The sequence below is a fragment of the Podarcis gaigeae genome, assembly GCF_964106915.1.
Source record: "Podarcis gaigeae genome assembly, chromosome: 6".
Classification (NCBI taxonomy): Eukaryota; Metazoa; Chordata; class Lepidosauria; order Squamata; family Lacertidae; genus Podarcis; species Podarcis gaigeae.
Genome location: NC_139682.1, coordinates 43345092 through 43366771, shown reverse-complemented (window position 1 = coordinate 43366771; position 21680 = coordinate 43345092). Strand labels below are relative to the sequence as shown.

Here is a 21680-nt window from a genome sequence, read left to right as displayed (position 1 = left end):
TTGTTTGACCATCAGCTTTCGCCATAAACAGTGAGGCTTACTATGCCTCAATAGCCGGGGATGCCACAATAATCTCTGCTGTAGATTTCAACAGGAGCCCGGAAATCGTCTATGCAGGCAACAACGCGTCTCTCTGCCTTCGTAGCTCTGTAGTCGGAAGGGTTCTCCGCGAGCGCGCATGCGCTTTGCAACTGCCCCTCCTCACACGTGTGCCGGCTCTTCAGCTGCGGGGGGCACCATGCCGAAAGTGAAGCGCTCGAGGGGCTCCGGCGGGGCGGCGAAGGCGGCGTCCGTTCCGCTGGCCGAGCAGATCCTCCAGGGCGACTCCGTGAAGCCCGTGACGAGGGTGAAGCGCCGGGGCAAAGCGGGGAAGCATGGCGGCGGCGGCGAGGGCGAAGACGAGTACGTGGACGAGAGGCTCTCCCGGAGGATCCTGGAACAGGCTCGGATCCAGCAAGAGGAGCTGGAGGCCGAGCACGGCGCCGCGGGCGGAGGCGAGCCCGAGAAACCGAAGACCACCGTCCTGGGTGAGTGTCCCGTGGGCTCGCCGGGGTCTCCTCTTCGCCAGCGAGGAGGCTCGGCCGCAGCTCAGGGTGGGGGGGTCACTTGCTTTGCTTGACTCCAACCCAATGCACCGTCAGGTGGGGCTGGGAAGGACCCCTCTCTGAGCGCCAGCCCCGCTTGGTTCCCTCCAGGTGTCGCTGGGCTGCAACATCTGCTCTTGCTAATGCTATCCCTGAAGGAGCGTCTCCACCCCCATCGTTCAACCGGGACACTGATGTCCAGCTCCGAGGGTCCTCTGCTGGTTCCCTCACTGCGAGAAGCGAGGTTGCAGGGAACCAGGCAAAGGGTCTTCTCAGTAGTGGCGCCCGCCCCGTGGAACTCCCTCCCAGCAGATGTCAAGGAAATAAACAACTACAGTCATACCTCAGATTACAGACACTTCAGATTGCGTTTTTTCGGGTTACGGACTGCCGAAACCCGGAAGTGCCGGAATGGGTTACTTCTGGGTTTTGGCAGTCACATGCACAGAAGCGCTAAATTGCGCTTTGCGCATGCGCAAAAGCACCGAATCGCAACCCATATGTGCGCACATGCACTGCTGCGGGTTGCAAACGTGAATCCCGCACGGATCACATTTGCAACCCGAGCGTCCACTGTATCTGACTTTTAGAAGACATCTGAAGGCAGCCCTGTTTAGGGAAGTTTTTAATATCTGGTGTTTAATTGTATTTTTAATATTTTGTTGGAAGCCGCCCAGAGTGGCTGGGGAAAGCTAGCCAGATGGGCAGGATACAATTAATTAATTATTATTATTAATAATTTATCATAAGTGGGGCTGGTGGGAGTTGTAGCTTATAAAGCTCTGGGAGGCCTGTGGACAAACCCAATAGGCAGTGCTTAATGGTCAGAGAATGCTAACCCACTTGGTTGGGGGAGGAACAGAAAAAAGTGACCAGAGAATGGGAAACAGAATTTTTGGAGTAGTGTTGGAAGGGGCCCTAAGGGTCATCTAGTTCAACCCCCTGCATTGCAGGAATTTCAACTAAAGCATACCTGACAGATGGCCATCCAGCCTCTGCTTTAAAAAGAGAGTCTACCATTTTCCAAGGGAGTCCATTCCGCTATCAGAGGTCTTACCAATGGAAAAATCTTCCTGATGTTTAGTTGGAATCTCCTTTCTTGAATCCATTGGTTTGAGGTTTTCCCTCCAGAGCAGGAGAAAACGAACTTGCTCCGTTTTCTGTGTGACAGCCCTTTAGATATTTGAAGAAGGAGCATTTCACACTTCAGTGCTTTGTTGCAGGTTCCACGTGTTATAGTTATAACTCTTTTTTGTTACGTTTCCGAGACCTGAAAGAAATAGCTGCATAGGAAGCTGCATTATGCTAAGTCAGACCATTGTTTCATCTTGTTCAGTGTTTTCGACAGCAACTGGCAGTGGCTGTCTGGGGTTTCTGACAGGGGACATTCCCAGCCTTATCTAGTGATGCCAAATATCAAACCAGAGCAGACACTCTACCACTGAGCCAGGATTTGTTTATTCTGATTAAATATCCAAACCTGTATTTGTTCTACTCATTCCAGGACCTGCCTCAAAGGACAGAGATTCAGATACAGATGATGATGAGTGGCCAACACTGGAGCAAGCTGCAGCCATGGGGAAGGGAGAGTATTGTGATGAGGTAACCGTGAATCCAGAGGATGAAAAAGCCATTGAGATGTTCATGAACAAGAATCCACCACTGAGGTAAACACTGGAGTGCTCAAATCCTGGCAGTTGCTTAGACTTTATTTTTTATGTTGCAGTATTTATAGATTGCTTAGTGGTAAAAAGTTAGACATGAAAAGCAAGTTGACAAACAAAAATATAAATCAAATCAGCAGTTTTATATATACACACACACACACACACACACACACACACACACACTATACATGTCAATTTTAGACATAGCTGTCAGCTTACAGATTTGAAAATAAGGGACCGGCAGCCTCGAAAATAAGGGATCAGCAGCCAAAATAAGGGATTTTCAGAGCACAGGTATGTTCAACTTCTGAGCCCCTCCAAGCCAAAGGCAGAAAGCCCAGCCAGCAGCCAAACAAAGCCTCAAGCGGTGGTTCCTACAGCGCAGCAACCCGGCAAAGGGGATGCAGCAAGGAAAACCACCACCACCTCTCCGCTGGGAAGCGCTGAGCAAAGGCGAGTCCCCAGGCAACATGGCTGATTTGATCGGCACAAGGCATGCAAGCTCCATCCCCCAGTCATTCTTAGACTCCTTATTGGGTGAGCAACGTAGCCAAGCAACACAGTTGGAGCCTCCCTCCACCCTGGCCGACAGGGAGGGAGGGAGAGGAGCTGCTTCCTTTGAAACCCGGGAAATTTAAGGGACATCATCAATAAGGGACAGCAGCGGGACACGGCGCTGGGATAAGGGACTTTACCGCCGAATAAGGGACGGTTGACAGCTATGATTTTACATGACTGGATAGGCTTCCCTAAACACAAATGTTTTTAGCAGGTGCTAAAACACTATATGAGGGACGCGGGTGGCACTGTGGGTTAAACCACAGAGTCTAGGTCTTGCCGATCAGAAGGTCGGCGGTTCAAAGCCCCGCGACGGGGTGAGCTCCCGTTGCTCGGTCCCTGCTCCTGCCAACCTAGCAGTTTGAAAGCACATCAAAGTGCAAGTAGATAAATAGGTACCGCTCTGGCGAGAAGGTAAATGGCATCTCCGTGTGCTGCTCTGGTTCACCAGAAGTGGCTTAGTCATGCTGGCCACATGACCCGGAAGCTGTAAGTCGGCTCTCTCGGCCAATAAACCAAGATGAGCGCCGCTCATTAGGTCACGACTGGACCTAATGGTCAGGGGTCCCTTTACCTTTACCTACAACACTATACAGAGAAAGTACTTGCTTAATGTCAATGGGTAGGGAGTTCCATAGTGTAAGGAACCAAATTTTCAGTATGGAAGTACCTACGAGCACAGAATGGACATTGTGTGGGACTTGTAAAAGTGCCTGGGTGAGCATATGTGAACTAAAGCTGTTAATGTTTTTGTCTCTGTGAGTGAATTGAGCTTGAATTAGGCTATTTTGGTGGACAGCCATCTCGTAGGGAAGATGTATGTATACTCTTTCCCTTACCCCCTTGTCCATTCTCATTTATGCAGTTTTTAAGAATGTGTAATGTTCTACTTCTTCTATGACAGTTATCCAATGTAAAATTAATTGTGAGCCATTTCCTTTCTGGAAGGGGATTAAGGCTTGTTGAACTGTGTACAGCACTGTAAAACTATTTGAAATTGTTAGGCTTCTAGGTGACTAAGTTATCTCTGCTGTATGGTTTTACCTCCACCCCCACCCTGAGTTTCATCACTTCAGTGAGCCCTGGGTGCAAGTGCCTATTTTGTATTGGTTATACTTGAGAGGGTTCAGAGTGAAGAAAGAGAATATGAGAGAGTTTCACAGTGGCTGTTTTCCTTCCTTATGATCATTTGTGGTGTTTTATGTGCCTGTGGTACATGCAGATAGTCCATGAGTGGATAAACTTTGACTCTCCAGAAGTTGCTGTACTGCAGTTTCCATCAGCCCCAGAAAGCATGGTCAATGGCCAGGGATGATGGGAGTTGTAGTTCAGCAATATCTGGAGGGGCGAAGGTTGCCCACCTCTGATAGAGTTCCACATAAGCTGGTAGTCTCTGTACACGCAGCAGATCTTGGTGCTGTTTTCTGAAGCCACTGACATCCCAGCAACAACTGCAGTCTTATGTAGGGGAATTAAAACTTGTTCTCAAGCTGTGTACAGGAAAAATATTCGTTTTTTTAAGGCCCCCAGGTGACTAGGTACCTTGTGTTTTTCTATATCGGACTATCTGCACATTTTTGCTAATGTATGTGGAGAAGGGAACAATTGAGTAGAAGCCATTTAGTATTACAGTGATACTTTTATGTGTGAACTGACCCTTAAGAGAATATCTCATCTAAGAATTCTGGCACTGCTTTGCTTATGGAACTGGCATGATTTCATCAGATTCTCAGCAAATAAGTAAAGCAAGCTAGCACCCAAGTATACTTTTCAGTCCTGTTCTTGTTTTTGTTTTAACCAGCAGATGGTGCTTTAGTTATTATTTTAGGCATGCCGTCTTTGATACTGCAGGGGTAGCAGGAAGCCCAATTTTCAGCCCATTCTGTTTGGCATGCCCAGTAATGACCAAGTTTCCGTTCTCCAAGATTGGAATGCAGAGCAGGAACCTCTGGCCCTCATATGACTTACCCACGTTAGAATTTCTTCACGCAAAATAGATTTGGACTGACACCTCTCTTTTGGCATCACGTTATTTTTGTGAACTGAAATTTTAATTTAACCTTTAAAACTTTTGAGAGCTGCCCGTTCTTGTTGTCAATATCTTCATTGAGCTAGAACCCCAAGATCTTGTTCCTCAGCAGATGCCTGTTGCCACCTTCAGTCTTATTTGTATTGCACAGCAGCCATTTTCACTGAACAGTACCAGTATGGCAGACATTTCACTTAGCAAAGGTGGGTAGCCATGTGAGCAAGGGATATCACATGTGGAAACTTAATCTCCCCTGTTAAGCGCTAGGCTGGGAATCAATCTTATTGTTGCCTCTGCTGCTTTGATTTGCCAATGAGCTTTCTAAGTTACCTGATCCATATTGTTTCCTCTGGATACCCATTAGGCGCACCTTGGCAGACATTATCATGGAGAAGATCACTGAGAAGCAGACAGAGGTGGAAACTGTGCTGTCCGAAATATCTGGTCGGCCCATGCCACAGCTTAATCCCCGTGTCCTGGAAGTCTACAAGGGTGTCAAAGAAGTAAGAATAATGCTACTTCTGTGCAAATAGGTGTGTGTGCTTCTGCACACATCAGGTTGGACTTAGTCCAGCTGCTGCAGCGTTTAGAAATCTTAGTTTTGGGCAACTCTTTGCTTGCTCTGATTCACCACCCATAGCATGAGTGGTGTGGGTGGGGAACAGCTAATGGCTGTGTTTCCATACTGGCACTATAGGTTAAGATGATGCATTATACATATGAATATTAACTAGAATTTGTTTCCATGCTGATAGACTGGTACATATTTTGCTAGTATGTGGAAAATTAAGAATATCCTATCTGAATGCTTCTTAAAATACATTCACTGAAGATCTCTTAAACAATGGGTATAAACCCTGGAATAAAGTAGCCTTGTCTGCTTGTCCGTGTTAAATTCATCTCTCTCTCTCTCTCTCCCCCCCTCCATTTCTTTTTCAGGTGCTGTCAAAATATAGGAGTGGGAAACTGCCTAAGGCATTCAAGATCATCCCAGCCTTGTCCAACTGGGAGCAGATCCTGTATATCACAGAGCCTGAAACGTGGACAGCAGCTGCCATGTACCAGGCAACAAGGTAGGACTCCATCTGTGACACTGCAGGGAATAATGTGTTGTCTTGAAGGTTTCATCTTGCCCCATCCCATGAGCTGCCACAATTCCTTTGATTCTTGCTTTTTGCTCTGATCACCCTTCAGTAGGTCGAATAGCCAAAATACAGCACTATGCAGCAGATGAGTCCTTATGTTCAATGACATACAGAAATGAAAGTCCTTGTTTCAATGATACTGATACTTATTTCTGCAATATCACTGTCCTACACATGGGGAAAGTAAATGTGTGGATTGATTACAGAGCAGTTCGTGTTTATATTTCCAATAGCTCCTTTTCTTTCATTTGGGGATCGTAGCACTACACTGTACTTTTTAATGCATGCACATACACATCACCCTAGAATCATAGAATCATAGAGTTGGAAGAGAGCACAAGGGTCATCGAGTCCAACCCCCTACCAAGCAGGAAACACCATCAGAGCGCTCCTGACATATGGTTGTCAAGCCTCTGCTTAAAGACCTCCAAAGAAGGAGACTCCACCACACTCCTTGGCAGCAAATTCCACTGTCGAACAGCTCTTACTGTCAGGAAGTTCTTCCTAATGTTTAGGTGGAATCTTCTTTCTTGTAGTTTGGATCCATTGCTCCGTGCCCGCTTCTCTGGAGCAGCAGAAAACAACCTTTCTCCCTCCTCTATGTGACATCCTTTTATATATTTGAACACGGCTATCATATCACCCCTTAACCTCCTCTTCTCCAGGCTAAACAGGCTTAGCCGTTCTTCATAAGGCATCATTTCCAGGCCTTTGACCATTTTGGTTGCCCTCCTCTGGACACGTTCCAGTTTGTCAGTGTCCTTCTTGAACTGTGGTGCCCAGAACTGGACACAGTACTCCAGGTGAGGTCTGACCAGAGCAGAATACAGTGGCACTATTACTTCCCTTGATCTAGATGCTATACTCCTATTGATGCAGCCCAGAATTGCATTGGCTTTTTTAGCTGCTGCATCACACTGTTGGCTCATGTCAAGTTTGTGTTCAACCAAGACTCCTAGATCCTTTTCACATGTACTGCTCTCAAGCCAGGTGTCACCCATCTTGTATATTTGCCTCTCATTTTTTTTGCCCAAGTGCAATACTTTACATTTCTCCCTGTTAAAATTCATCCTGTTTGTTTTGGCCCAGTTCTCTAATCTGTCAAGGTCGTTTTGAAGTGTGATCCTGTCCTCTGGGGTGTTAGCCACCCCTCCCAGTTTGGTGTCATCTTAGGTTTGCTGCTTTTCAGAAGTGGAACCCACCCCCCATCATATTCCTGGGCACGAGATCAGATTCTGCCCCCTGACCCACTCCCCAGTGTGTGGGCAGTCAGGTTGCTTTGATCTCACCACCAGCACTCCTCCTCCCATCTACTCAACTACTCCTGCCCAGTATTGCAGTTCATGAGGCTCCTCTTGTAAAAAGAAACCTGTTATTTGACAAAGCGTATCCAAGCAGGAACAAAGAGAATATGCAACGTCTGATTAAAAAATGAACTTTCTATCTATGGCAGCGTTTCAATGATCCTTGTTTAAACGAACTGTTAAGACATTAGCAAAAAGGTACGAATTGTTATAAGAAAGTATTAGAAAGTACAGAAAGAGTAAGGTAATAATGATAAGTACATTCATCACCAGAAAGGTTATATGCATCGGGCAATGATAGGATGTCTATTCTATGTTAGCAAAAAGATAGGAAAAAAGAGATTGCATAAATTTAATTTAAATTTGATTTTTGTAAACATATATAAGATTATTAGTACACGATTGTTTTCATCTTGGTATATTGTGTATGTTACCTATGAATTTCAATAAAGTATTTAAAATGGTAGGGGGGAGAGACCTTTCTAGCACCATGTCTTTCAGCCAGGAGGACCTGAAACAGAGCATTAGGACCCAGAGCTCTTGAGATACAGCACCGTGGGCCCTGGGAGGAAGCCACAAGTGTAAATGCATCTGATGCTTGTTCCGTGTTCTCTCGGAGAGAGAACCTTGGTTCCTCTTCCTCTTTGGTGATACACAGTGCAGTGTGCAGCTCTGGCGAAAGACACAGGCCATTCCTAAAACGAATCTCCTCTTACACATAAGCCATTAGGAATTGGTGTTGGTGGTGCATGGCTAGTTGCCTGACTCTGATATATCTTGCATGGCCATCTCTTTTCTTTTTTATGAGAACAAAATAATTCGAGGATCTGGCTTTTTGTGTGTGCTGCTGTCCTTGTTTTGGATTGTATTTTTATTTTATACCGTTGTAATTTGCCGCTTTATTTGGTAAAGAGGAACCAAAACTGTGAAGGGTTAGGTTGAAAAGGCAGCATAGAAATGTGTAGATAAATAAAAAATGATTCCGCAGCCTCAAAAGCTTGAAGTATAAAGTCAAGATGGGGGGGCAGTGGCAATGTGGAATGCTGCAGTTATACATGTATTGCATAGTGCAAGCACAAGGAGGGAAGGTGACCAGTTCTCCAACTATCCTAACTCAGGTTGCTTCTCTTTTTCTCCATTTCCACCCTCTCTCCCCAAATGCCTTTGTTCCTTTCCCTAGGATCTTTTCCTCTAACCTCAAAGAGAGGATGGCCCAGAGGTTCTACAATCTGGTGCTTCTCCCGCGAGTCAGAGATGACATTGCTGAATATAAGCGCCTCAACTTCCATCTTTACATGGCGTTGAAGAAGGCCTTGTTCAAACCTGGAGCCTGGTTCAAAGGTGAGTGGAAAGTTGACCTTGGAGGACAAATACATGGAAATGAGGTTTTTCCAGGGGTTCATATATTGCACTATAATAACACAAGAGCCTCCTGGATCAGGCCGACGACCCATCTGGTCCAGCATCCTGTTCTCACAGTGGCTACCCAGAGGTCTGAGAGAAACTCTCAAGCAGAATCTGAACACAGAGCCCTCTCCCCTCCTGTGGCTTCCAGCAACTGGCATTTGGAAGCTTTGCTGCCTCTGGAACCCAATTCACGGTAGTTGAAAATTATCAAAATATGCACTTGATAAATATGCATTTATCACATGTTTTGTGATGGTTTGTTTTGTGAGGGTTTGTTTTTCAACAACAAAACCCCAAATACAGAATGGAATTATGAGTGAAATCATTACCAACCTGACACAAAGAAAATTGCTCATTCCTGCTGCTCAGTCCTGTCCCCCTCCCCAAAAAAAGTTGGCAGTTTTCTCTCTGACAGGCTCCAGTCCCAGAAGTAAGACAGGCTAGGAGGAAAGCCTCAAGGGGAAGCTGCTTCTGGGTTTGGTGAATTATTCTTAAACTTGATTTTATTGATAAATAGTACTGAACTGTGCAGAGGTGTTGTTACTGTGGTATGTGTGTGTTGCATATTCTTGCATCAGCCTTCTAGATGCGAAAGAACTGAATGATTCCCCCCCCCCCTTAAAAAATAGTTTTAGCCTTTGATGAAATACTTTCTGTGTCTGTATAAGAGATGACTATATGATGCTCCTTCCCCCCCCCCCCCATCATCTCCCTAGGGATCCTCCTCCCCATATGTGAGTCAGGAACATGCACACTGCGAGAAGCCATCATTGTCGGCAGTATCCTCACCAAGTGTTCCATCCCTGTCCTTCACTCCGGGTAAGAAGAGTTAGGCTAATTTCGAGGTGGAAGGGAAATTGCACTAATGATAACAATAATAAATACTTTTATTATTTATACCCCGCCCATCTGGCTGTGTTTCCCCAGCCACTCTGGAATGGTAGGACTGGATAGACTTTCCTGCCTTTTCTCCCATGCATCTCTCTCTCCCCCCTCGGGGGGGGGGGTCAGAAACACCTTTGCTGTCTTGGGGAAAGTCTTCCTAAACCTGCATGGGCTTCCCCATTACAGATTGTATTCTGAAGCCACGCTTGTAGCTGGGCTGAGGGTCTGCAGTGTGACTATCAAAGGAACCTTAACTAAACTCTGGCAATTTCCTTGTGTCACTTTTTCTCTTCCCTTGGCTTTCATGAATGGAGGGTCATCCATTGATGTGGACCTGCAACAAAGCCTCATTTGCTCCTCCTCCTTTTCTTCCCCTCCTCCACCCCCACAGGGCTGCTATGCTAAAGATTGCTGAGATGGAGTACAGTGGCGCCAATAGCATCTTTCTCCGCCTGCTCATTGACAAGAAGTACGCCTTGCCTTTCCGCGTGGTGGATGCCCTGGTCTTTCACTTCCTCGCCTTCCGGACGGACCGACGCACCCTGCCTGTCCTCTGGCACCAGTGCCTCCTGACCTTTGCCCAGCGATACAAAGAGGACCTGTCCTCAGAGCAGAAAGAAGCCCTCTTAGAGCTGCTCAAGTTTCACAGCCACCCCCAGATCTCTCCAGAGATCCGCAGGGAGCTAGTGAACTCCAAGTGCCGGGATGTGGAGGGGATGCAGCCAGTGGCAATGGAGTGAATGGAGGATGGGAAGGGGGACTCCACAGATTGTGATCACAGCAGAACTTCTGAGTCAAAGGCAGCTGCTGGTTTGAACTTGAAGCTACAGCACGCTGTCGAACAAATAGGGTTTGTACCCTCACTGCTTTGATCCACAGTAGCCTTATTTATGCAGGGTTGAAAGTATTTGTAAGCCCTCTGCCCCCTTTTGACTTGACATGCATTCATGGTGATTAGAAACCAGCATCCCTCTCATGAGAAATGGGTCCCCCTTTTTGCGACAGAGCTGCTGTTAAAGGGCTGCAGTGACTACTTGCCCCTTTTGAGGTCCTGGTGGATGCAAGTTGCTGATCAACAGCAGGGAGATAAACCGTTGAGCTGCAGATTAGTAGGGAGGAAAGAGCATCTACCAACTGCAGGGGGTTGTAATTGCTCTGTAGGATCTGGCCTCCAATGGAAATATTGGTAGTCAAGAATCTTACCCTTTTACAGCAGGGGGAACCAGTCTTGGTGGCCCGTGAGCTGTATCCAGCCTTTCTGGCCTGTTTGGCTCACAGGTGGCGTCTGGCATGTTGCTGCTGGTCTCGCAAGGGCTGTTGGGTTGACCGTTGCACTTCTGTGATGAATGTGGCCTGCTTTGCTTTTGAGGGTGACACAGCCCAAGCACCACGCATTGTGCTTGAGAGCCATAAACTCCCGAACTGGCCGTCCACTTGCCTTTCCTAGTTGTCAGTTGGGGAAAACTGCATTGGGGTGGGAAGTCTTTGGCCCTCCAGATGTTGTTGGAATCCCCACATCCCACTTGCTCCAGCCAGCGTTGCAAATTGCCGTGTATGGTGGGAGTTGTAGTCCAGCTACATCTAGAGGGCCATAGGCTCCCCAACCTTGAGCTAGGCCTAAGCTGTTTCTCTGAACAAGTCTTTGGAAAACCATCTTACACCCAGCTCAGCACAACTTGCCTGAGGCTTGTATGCGGCCTCTGAGCTGGGCGGTCTCCAGCACTGGAATAGAGAGATGCTCCAGGGATGTGATGATATGAAGTCACCTCGGGCATTGGGGTTGGGCTGTTTAACCACCACATAGCTAGACTGGCTGAAGAAGACTTTGGACCCCTGGAACAAGTTAGCCATTGCCAATTGAGATGCACCAAGTCCCTGCTGCCCCATCCTCGGTTAATTTGATGCTCTTCCTATTGTTTTCCCATATAAGCAGCAGCCATCATGTATGTCATCCGGTTACTGCAGCTGAGCACCCCATATTCTTGTCTCTTTCCCTGTCCTCTCTAGGTAGATGTTCATAGCTAAATCTGTCAGCTGGGTATTTATACATTTGAAGGTTAGATTTTTGGCTTCCTGGGTTTCCAAGGCTATTCATAGTACAGCTCTAAAAATAAAGACATGCTAGAGCTTGGTTAATGCCCATACTGCTGGTATATAAACCCAAATGAGGTGCATAAGTTTGAAATTACACGTAATGCCAAGAATAAATATCTGAGTAACCAGCAACCTTTTTTCAGAAAAGTTATTAATTAAATTCGTATATTGTCCTTAATCCGAACAGCACAGGGCAGTTCACAACAGAAAAGTACACAATGAGAACATAAAATACATAAGAAAACAAAAGCAGGCCAATAATCCTGCTCTCACAAACACATTTAAAAGGTCATGGAATGCTAATCAGACAAAGGCCTGTTTATAGAGGAAGGTTTTGATCTGGCACCTAAAAATATGTAATGAAGACACCAGATGAACCTCCATGGAGACAGCATTCCACAAATGGGGAGCCATCACAGAAAAGGCCTGTTTTTGTACTGCCACCTTCTGGATCTTTCATGGAGGGGAAACATGAAGGGCCCCAGTTACAGATAGGTAGCCGTGTTGGTCTGCCATAGTCAAAACAAAAAAATTCCTTCCAGTAGCACCTTAAAGACCAACCAAGTTAGTTCTTGGTATGAGCTTTCGTGTGCATGCACACTTCTTCAGATACCAAGAAGAAGAAGTGTGCATGCACACGAAAGCTCATACCAAGAACTAACTTAGTTGGTCTTTAAGGTGCTACTGGAAGGAATTTTTTTATGAAGGGCCCCGATGATGATCACAAGAGTCCCAGGTTGGTTCATGTGGGGAGAGGCAGTCCTTGAGGTATTGCAATCCTGAGCTGTTTTAAGGCACTATATGTCAAAACCAGCACTTTGAATTGGGCCCAGAAATTAATTGGCAGCCAGCGGTCTGGCCAGGATCGGTGTAATATGCTCAATACACATATTGCTGTGACAGAACATATGTGTAAAGAGCCCTGGATGTTCCAGTATAGAATACATATAGAGCATACATGGCTCTTCAACCACATCTCCAGGTGCAAGGAGTTTTCCATGTTGCATTTTTGCCTGTCACACAACTGTTCAAGGTGAAGGATCCCCACTGGAGGCTTGGGGCTCCAAGCTCTTGCCTATTCCTTCCTCTGTGAGAGGAGAGAAGTGCCTCTTCAAAAGAAGGTGTTTTCTTCCTGCACTATTGAATGCAATTGCTTCCCAGTTAATCAAGGGCACCTTGTTAAGTGATCAAAGGCTTCTTAAATACACCACCCACATTTGGTGACTAAAAGAGAGTGGCTCTAGTCTTTTACAACTTGTGTGTGCCCACCCAACCCACCACTTCCCTCCTCCCTCGTTACCAAAATGGTCTGGTAAATTGGACCATAATTCAAGTTGCAGCAATATTTAGGTTTTTGTGCTGAATTTGAGGCGTCCCCTGAGAACTAGAAACAGCTGTGAACAATCACTTGTGGTGCTTTAACAAGCCTGTTCCCACAGTGGCTTCTTTCCACGGTATATTTTCCCTGGCTTCCCTCTATTAGCAGCATGGGAACGGCAATCTTTTCCCAGCTTGATAGCTAGGCAGTGGGGGAAAGTGGGCACAGCTCTCTGGGGACTTGCCAGGCCACTGGGGGAGTGCAGGAAGGCTCTGTGCTGCCCTCTGGTTGCCCATCCTTGCTCTATCTAGATGCTCGGGGTCTTGCAGCCACGTTTCTAACCTTGGTTAACAAGGAGAGGATATCAGAGGGCAACCCTCTCCTATTGCTGGCCTCCTGTGCTTTGCAGCCCTCGGGCCGCATTAAATGTCTGAGCATTGATGCCCATGTTCACAAAGCAGACGCGCTCAGTGCTGTTCCAGCAGCAGCTGGGTAGAGAAGAGTAATTGGTTTTGAACAGCTTTTAGCTCCAGGGGAGATTTGGTTGAGTGGCTCCTCTGTGCAGTAAGTTTGTTTGCGCTGGGAAGATGTCCCCTAGGACAGCCTCTTGCCCGAGCGCAGATTACAGAACAATTTGCACGTCTCCCATCTACCTACTTGGCATCACTTAGCCGAAGCGGTCACAGGCGAAAGCTGTTAACTCCATGCAGAGCTGGTAAATGAGCCTGCTGAAGCCGCCTAGTGCTGGTACGGCTGGAGATCTCCCATGCCTAGTGCCCAAGACAAACCTGCAAGGATGGGTCTCGGACTGGAGAAAGATGTCAAGCTAAGGAGAATGCTCTTCTGTATGCCAGGGCAGCGAGTGGCTTGGGATAGAGCAGAAGGTTGGCCAGCAAGCTGACTGCATCAGTGTCTTGGGTCACTTCCTTTGTATTGCTTGTAGGAAGCAGCAGCTGTGTGGTTGTCCTTGCAAAAATCATGAAGTAAATAGGGTAGGAGGGGGAAAGACTCATGAAGAGAGACAGGCATAACACAAAAGTCTTACAAGAATACCGGTTGCTATAAACCTATATAGAACAGCTAGCCAGCTATCTAGAACAGCTAGCCAAAGTTGCTACAGCCAAGAGGCCTCCCGTGTTTTGAAATCAGCTTGTCAGAATCGAATTGTTAAAAGTGGATTACGTTAGCAAGGCAGAAATCAAGAAAGCGTTCTTGTCTTTTATTCTCAACAGGCCGATTTCTTAGAGGAACAAGTCAAGCAAGCTGTATTTTAGATGCATTTGGTTCTTTTCAGTCTTATTTCCATCACCCAGGAAAGACGACAAGAGAGTGCCAATTTTAAAAAATGCTTTATTGCAATATGGTAAAATATCAGTAAGGTATAATTTCCTTAACAGGAGGGTTTCGAGTGACAGTGACTATCATATTGACAAACTTTATTCAAAGCTCTAATATATAGTTGGATGGATGTATCTATAAAATACATTCCTCTCGTCTTCAAACTTGTTCCAATAGACTTACTTATCAGAAATGCTGATAGCACATTAATTTTGACTAATCGGCGTAAGCACAATGAGGGAAAAGGAAAGGCAAAAACATAGTAAGAGAGAGGCTTTTTCCTGTTGGCCAAGGTGACAGGTCTCCAGTGGTGTTTTAGGTAGCATCAGTTCATGTTTCTTTTTCCAGCTGGAGGGTTGAATAATGAAATGCCACTAGAATTCAAAAGACAAAGTTTGCTCCCATTGCTACAGTTCCCCCACACCAAAGGTTTCTAAAGTCTCTCATAAAAGCAGCATTTAGGAAAAACACATACACACCTTTTTCCTGAACAAAACACACAAGAACAATACAACTCTCTAGTCCAGTGCAGTCGCAGCTCATTATATTGTAAACTCTTTAGGGGAAAGAGATCACTCTTAACCCCCTTTTTATTTGCTCAGAATAGATTTGTATAGCTGGACTTCCTTCTCCTCCATCACCCATCCCTTGCATGTAGCTCTCCTGCCCTTTTTTGTTTCTTTTTTGGCAGTGAAGACAGGAGGGATTTGTACATACAAGTATAGCAGCACTTGTTGGGTGTACTCTGATCGGGAATGACCTTGACTATCAAAGTAAGCAGCCCAGAGAGGTATGAAGGAGGACGAGGAAGGACATTAAGGCACTCTGTTATATGGCAAAAGGGATGAATCAGGACAACATACCCTACTGAGCTTCTGATCGCGCTTTGTGGCTTTGTAAGGTTTGATCCTCACAATAAATAAAGTAACTCGGGTCTCACAGGAGTAAGAGAAGGCAACTGGTGCATCAAGTAGAAATTTCCCCCTTGGGTTTCTAGTGAAGAGGGGATTCTCCCCAACCCCCAATATTTTATATGGAAAGCAGCACTTTACAAGCACCTACAAAAAGCGAGCCAAAACCCACTTATTTCTCCTGTACAGGCTAAAAGACTCTGAAGGGTTAATGGATTGTGATACTATTAATAATCAAAGGAGAACTAAGACTTCCTTGGGACTGGTAAAGAGATTCCAGTGCTGGACTTTAAATATAGCCTGGTCTCTCTCTACCAGGTGCCCACACATGGCTGGGTGAGCAGAGCGGCTTCAGCCAAGGATGTCTCAGGTGCATGTTTCAACTTCTTCATGTTAAGGTGAAGGCGGTCTATATAACAAAAGTGCGTTTTCTCTCTTGACACACATGCAACAGGCATGCAGCAAAGATTGGGACAAAACAGCAGTGATCAGCAGCGCGTCCTCCAACGAAGCAAACCCAAACTGAAGAACTTTTGAACTGACGCTAAGCTCACCTATCTTTCCCGAGTTCAAGCGTGGCTCAAAACACCACAGGAAGGTCTCCTCATCCTAGGAAAAACCAGGCTAGCAAGGCAGAAACAGTCCAACTGCAAGGGGCCTATTCCCTTTTCGAGTCCCTCCCACGCCATTCCTCCAAGACCCAAATCCCACATGGTCTCATTACAAAGGTTATGCTCATGGGGTCATTTTCTCCCACTCCCCTTATTCTTCAGTGATCACATGGCACAGGCAGAATGTTCCGGGGGGCTTCTTTTCCTGCTTCTTTTCTGCTTGCTGGGAGCTGGGTGATTGGAGGGAGGGGCTGGTCACAGGTTGATGTCTGTGACATCCGTAGGTGTGCTGGTCAGGCTGACATCCTGGCTGTCAGGGTAAACGGCATCCTTGGAGGGGCTGTACTCTTGCCGAGGCTGTGAGGTCTGTTTCAGGTTCTCTGCTAAGGCCACCTCAATCTGCTCCTGACAAGCTTTCAGGCAGTCCTGGGAAAGAAGAGAGAAGAAGGGGATGCTGTTCATTTCCACTTAAATTTTCACTGCAGCAATAACAGAGCTCCTTCAAACATCTATGCTTTGGTTGGTTCAGAGGATAGGCTTTTCTGCTCCAGTGGAGCACATTCACAGTGAATTTCTTCTTCAATATCACGCAAAGGGGTTTGCGGGGCAACTAGCATCCTAGTAGAGTTCTGATTATTCTATTATTCTTAGATATGTATGAACAGGAAGGTCTTATGAAGTAGGGTTAGAAATACCTTATCCTTGTTCTGTATCCTAAGCCTGAGACCAGGCTCAAGCATTCTATATAGGTGACCAGTACCTGACGTCTACTTGAAAAAAATTAAGTGTTTCAAATATGAATTCCAGCAGGCTAAATTACCCTACAGTTGTGCCTCCACACATCTAGCAAATATTGAGTCTGAATGCGGCTTCTGTGAGTCTTTCCCTTGGAGCCTTTTGAAAATACTCATTAAAAAATTCAATGGCAATAGTCTCACAGGCTGCAGTTCTCAGGACTACGATGCCCGTTAGATCAGACCAAAGGCTCATCTAGATCTCACAGTAGCCAACATGGTGCTTTTGGGAAACCTGCAAGCAGGACAGGAGAGCAACACCATAGCTGGTACTCAGAGACATGCCACCTCTGAGCATGGAGGCGGTGCAAAGTCACCCAAGCTGCTAGCCATTTCTATATCCTGTAGGGGCGAATTTCACAGTTTATGCGTGAAGAAATACTTTCCTTTGTCTGCCCTGAACCTTCCCGTGTTCAGCTTCATTGAATGACCTCTAGTTCTGGTATTATGAAAGGAAGGGGGAAGACTTCTCTGTTTCGTTTCTCTACACTCTGCAAAATTTAATGTGCCTCTACCCTGCTCCTCCTTACTTGCCTTTGTTCTTAAACATAAAAGACCTCAAATGTTGTAATTTTTCCTCACTAGCGAGTTGCCCTTTTCTGAACATTCTCCACATTGAGATGTGGCCACCAGAACTGAAAACTGCAGTCCAAGTGCGGTGACAACATGTGTTTGTGTAACACTTTTATGATCTTAGCAGTTTGATTGTTAGTCCGTTTTTCTAGTGCTCCCTAATACAGATTTTGCCCTTTTTAGAACTGCTGTACACTGGGTTAACATTTTATTCAACCTAACAGACCAAAATCTCATTCCTGGTCAGTCACTAACACTTCACACCTTACAAACTTCTATGTGAAGTCAGAATTTGCCCTAGTCCTTATCATTGCTTTTTCTGCTCAGGGCTTGCAAAGCTGTGTTAATCAGCTGATTGCTGGCACTTGGGAAGTCCTGTGCAAGGGGATTTGCAAGCTCTGCATTCAGTGCTTGCCAAGAAACAATAATCAGCTGATAGTCAGTGACAGGAAAATGCTGTCCACTTTTTTACCTTTGTGGTTTGGTTTCAAACTGCGCAGGCAAAAAGGGAATCACCAGGTGTCACTGTGACATCAGTTGATTGACAAGTGGGTGACCCCACCCACCTGTCAAACTTCACTCATGCGGGGGGGGGCCCTTGGCATGGAGATAAAGATCTGGCCCACCAGCCAGATCCAATTCCCCAACCCTATCCTAGAGAGTGATCTAATTTAAGTGTGTTTATTTTACTTGTATTTATTATGCAGAGCTAATAACTTCAAAACTGCCAAGCTTGCCTCTTACTTATTTGCAACTGGCACCCATCCTTGTTACTAAGGAATTTAGAAAATGGAAACATTTCCACGGACAAGTAAGGCATTGCAAAAATTTTCCCTCCCCAAACCACAGATTGCTATATTAAGTACCTGAAAGATGTAGGGTTTCAACCCTAGCTACTCCACACATGCAATATATTCAGCCCCCCCCCCCATTCACCCACTCCCCAACCCTGCAAAGCTTCCATTATAATCTATAAGCCTGTCTTAGAATATAAGCCCGTCTTAGAATATAAGACCATGAACAGTGCTTCTCAATTGGTTGGTTTGTGGAACGTACTTGTCAATTGTCTAGGATATCCCGTGGGGGGGGGGGCAGTGCTCTTAAGTAGGTCAGAAGACGTGTCCTGCCCCCCCCCCCCATGAACAAAAACTACCACAGAGATATCAAAATTTTCAAATGTAGGGTGTCCATGGCACTGTCCATGTAGGGGGTCTGCACTGTTCTAGAACTTTCTTTGACGGCTAATTGCTTTTATGTCATAGCACTAGAAAGTGTTCAGCAGTACCCTGAACCCCACCCCACTTTGAATGCACTAGCCTGCATGTGACTGAGAATGCTACTGCCAAGGCAACTGCATTAATGCAAGGGGAAATCTTGACCTTACGCTTGGGAGGAGCCGCATACAGCAACGATTTGAGATGAGGAAACCCCTCTCGTTTTGCAATGAGTCATGGTGGTGAGCCCCAATGAACCCCATCGCTGCTGCAGCACCTCCTCCTCTAAAGGCCCAGCTTACAAGAAAACTGACATTTTGCACTGCAGAGCGTCGGGGTTCTGATTGGATCCCCAGCCGGCTCCCCGAGGCTGGGTCCATTTGCAGGATCCTGCCACATACATAATCTTACAAAGAATCCACGTTTAGTTCTTAGAAATTGACAGAGGATGTGGCAAGTAAAAATAGCAACACCCAACACTCCTTCCCCAAGACAGTTCCAGTAACTGTGGCCTCTAAAACCTCCACCCAACAGAAGCCAGGGCTCAGCAAAGGCCATTCTAAATTTATTGGCCAGTTTGTGGGTGCAAGGGAAGGAACGGGAAGCAATGCTATGAAAGGAGGAGGACTGATTAAAGGAATTCAGAAGCACTTGTATGGGTTTATGCATGGGAACCAAAAGCTGCTTTTTTGTGAATTGAACCTTGCAAGTCTGTTTTGCAGAGAGGATTCCAGCACTGTTCAGAAACCGAGGGACTATTAAGAGTGGTAGAATGCATGTGCTGCATGAAGAAAACCCCAAGTTGAATTTCCAGTTTCTTCAGGGCGGTCTTGTACCCTGGAGAGGTGCTACTGCTCAGTGGAGAATAAGGCAGCTAATATCTTTGGTGCTCCAGATAATGCTGAAATACAACCCCCATAATCCCTAACCACTGGCCATGTGAAAGAGCTGAAGGTCAGAAACATCTGGAGTGCCATTGGGTTAGCACTGATGAACCAATGGAAGGCACCCTTCTAAAGAACTTGTGATCTTGCAATGTGGCTATGATGAACCAGTGCTGTATGTCTACAGGAACAGCATGGCCTATTGCCAGCCATAAAGATTCAAACTGACCCTTCAATGCATGTTTCTGAGCTTCTGGAAGTGTCCAGTGAGTGGTAGGCAAGAGAGATGCCAGCACAAGACATGGGGCAGCTCAGGGATGGAGGGTGGGCAGTAACATGCTGGCTAATGTGATGTAACACCAGTGACAAAGCAATTTGCATCTAAATGTGTTTATCCTCAGCTAACCCTGAGAAGCAATTAATTAAATGGATGAAACTGACAATATTGATAGGAAAGGAAAGAATGCAGGTGTGGGGAAGAAATAGGAGGTATAAGGTAAGTTCAGATCACACAAATACTATTCTACATCCTTTTTGTTTGTGAGCCCGTCTCCACTACCCTCAGTCTCACACTTAACTTTCTTCGACAGTGAGGACTAGAAACATGAGAACAAAAACTCAAGTCTCGGGATTTTAAAAGTTGTGCCAGCTGATGTGGCTTGCAACAGACAGATACCCAAAACAGGAAGATTGAATAACTATGGACAGCATATTGCAGTATGTACAAAGTCCCAGACTAGCAGCCTAAACTCATGTTCTGAGGTAGATACAGAGCATGTTCTCCTGACTCCAAGTCAAAATCAAGCAAAACTGGAATGCAGCAGAAATCAAAGGTTGATTACGACTGAAGATGTTATCTAGCCTTGAGGATGCATGTTTACTACAGAAGATGAACTGGCAGAGAAAAAAATAGGTACTATCTGGGTCACTGGAACCTGCATAGTAACCAACAGCTCAAGAGGTAACCAAGAAAACCAAACCATGAACCCTTTGACTGATATTAACCAAACTTCTTGGTAGGCTTCAAGCACATCATCTTAATTGGACTGGTACCTTTGTAGGCAAAACATCATGGAAGCATCTATCAAAATGAGGCAGGCCTAATATAAATACCAGAAAGCCTACGCAGATATATAATTTAGTGATGTATGCTCCTTTAATATGAAGTAGCATTTTCACCTCAAGAGGGCCAGCCAAGTGAGAACAGAGCCACAGTTTGAAGCCCCTACCCACTGAACCTTCAGCAAAAGCCTGTTAGGCGTGGCAGATGAGATGGCAGGGGACACCACAAAGAGGCATCTTCACCCCGAGCTTGTCTTCTAATTAACTTCAAAAAGACACAAAGAGCTGAAGAGCAGCCAAAAGGAACGGGGCAAGGGAAAGACCCTCCCAGCCAGCAAGATAAGCTCAGCATTCCAACGTAGGCTAGACCCGAGCTTCTTTGTGGCACCAAGCCTTGACTACTTTTAGTGCTTCTAATCTGCTCTTTATGGGTCACTTTGGTAATCCTCTCCCCACCTCCCACCTGTTCTCTGCTGTCTTCGATCAACTGTGCTCACAGGACCAGCATTCAAACTCCGCCTCCTTCATAGCAGCAGCAGCTTGCAAGCAGCTGGCTGCGGGCAATTCAGAGACTAGGGCAAGAGGCCAAAGAAAACCCAGCAAGAGATAGGTTTCTGCTCCATGACTGTCAAGCAGCGATGGCTGGATCTGCAGGAGAGGTCCAATCCCAGAGCCTTCGCTCTGCCTTTCAGCTTTTGCCAGGTAGTGGGAGACAAGAAAAGCCCAGCTTCCCCCTCCTCTCTGATGCCCCTCTGGCACCCAGGGAGCGCCCTGGAATTCTGCTTGAAATGAACTTCTTTGGCCTCCATGCTTGCCCCTGACAGGATTCTGACACCGCGCCACATGAACAGATGCTAAGCTGGTTCTATCCCTGCCCCATCGGCCAGCCCAATCCCTAACACCTGTCCGCTGAGGTGAATGGCTGCTTTTCAAAGGCCTCCTGTGTACCCGGGACAAAGAGGAGCAACTGATCTGGGACCTCATGCAAGCCATCGGTGGGAGAGCCACCTGCATCATGCAGCCATCACCCATTCAGCAGCGGGCCAGGAGCTGGCACGGCACATTTGGGAAACGTGGTTGGGCTTTAGAGAAACAGCCAAATTCATGTCAACCCCCACCGGCCAGGGAAGAGACACAGCCACTTGCTGCGCTGGCTGTGGACCAAGAAGCGAACACTAGCTTGGGAATCGGGATGGAAGCAAAGGATAGAGAGGAAAGCCTGCCAACCATGCAGTCTTTGCATTGAGTAGGCGAAGAAAGCCAACGGTGTCTTCCGTTTCTGGAGGATGCAAGCCCTTCCGC

The 21680-nt window shown here is 46.4% G+C and overlaps 2 protein-coding genes across 4 annotated transcripts in view; one reads left to right on the top strand and one right to left on the bottom strand.

The window, feature by feature from the left end:
- Positions 1–174: 174 nt before the first annotated feature.
- BYSL (bystin like) lies at positions 175–11805 on the top strand. Its single transcript, XM_083745009.1, has 7 exons — positions 175–527; positions 2089–2251; positions 5203–5341; positions 5778–5911; positions 8468–8628; positions 9411–9513; positions 9971–11805. Exons 1-7 carry the CDS (start codon positions 179–181, stop codon positions 10317–10319), a joined length of 1398 nt encoding a protein of 465 aa, XP_083601135.1. The 5' UTR covers positions 175–178; the 3' UTR covers positions 10320–11805.
- A 2516-nt stretch (positions 11806–14321) lies between these two features.
- CCND3 (cyclin D3) overlaps positions 14322–21680 on the bottom strand; it is an 82706-nt gene continuing 75347 nt past the window's right edge. For all 3 annotated transcript variants that reach the window (XM_083745098.1, XM_083745097.1, XM_083745096.1), the window contains one exon: positions 14322–16277. In XM_083745098.1, coding sequence (XP_083601224.1) covers positions 16107–16277 — 171 coding nt within the window. In that variant the 3' untranslated portion in view covers positions 14322–16106. The remainder of the gene's footprint in view (positions 16278–21680) is intronic.

Bases quoted from the DNA above. Each gene is read 5' to 3' on its own strand.
- BYSL (XM_083745009.1), top strand. From the start codon at position 179: ATGCGCTTTGCAACTGCCCCTCCTCACACGTGTGCCGGCTCTTCAGCT. The intron at 528-2,088 runs GTGAGTGTCCCG...TACTCATTCCAG, and splicing joins ACCGAAGACCACCGTCCTGG to GACCTGCCTCAAAGGACAGA. The intron at 5,342-5,777 runs GTAAGAATAATG...TTTCTTTTTCAG, and splicing joins TCTACAAGGGTGTCAAAGAA to GTGCTGTCAAAATATAGGAG.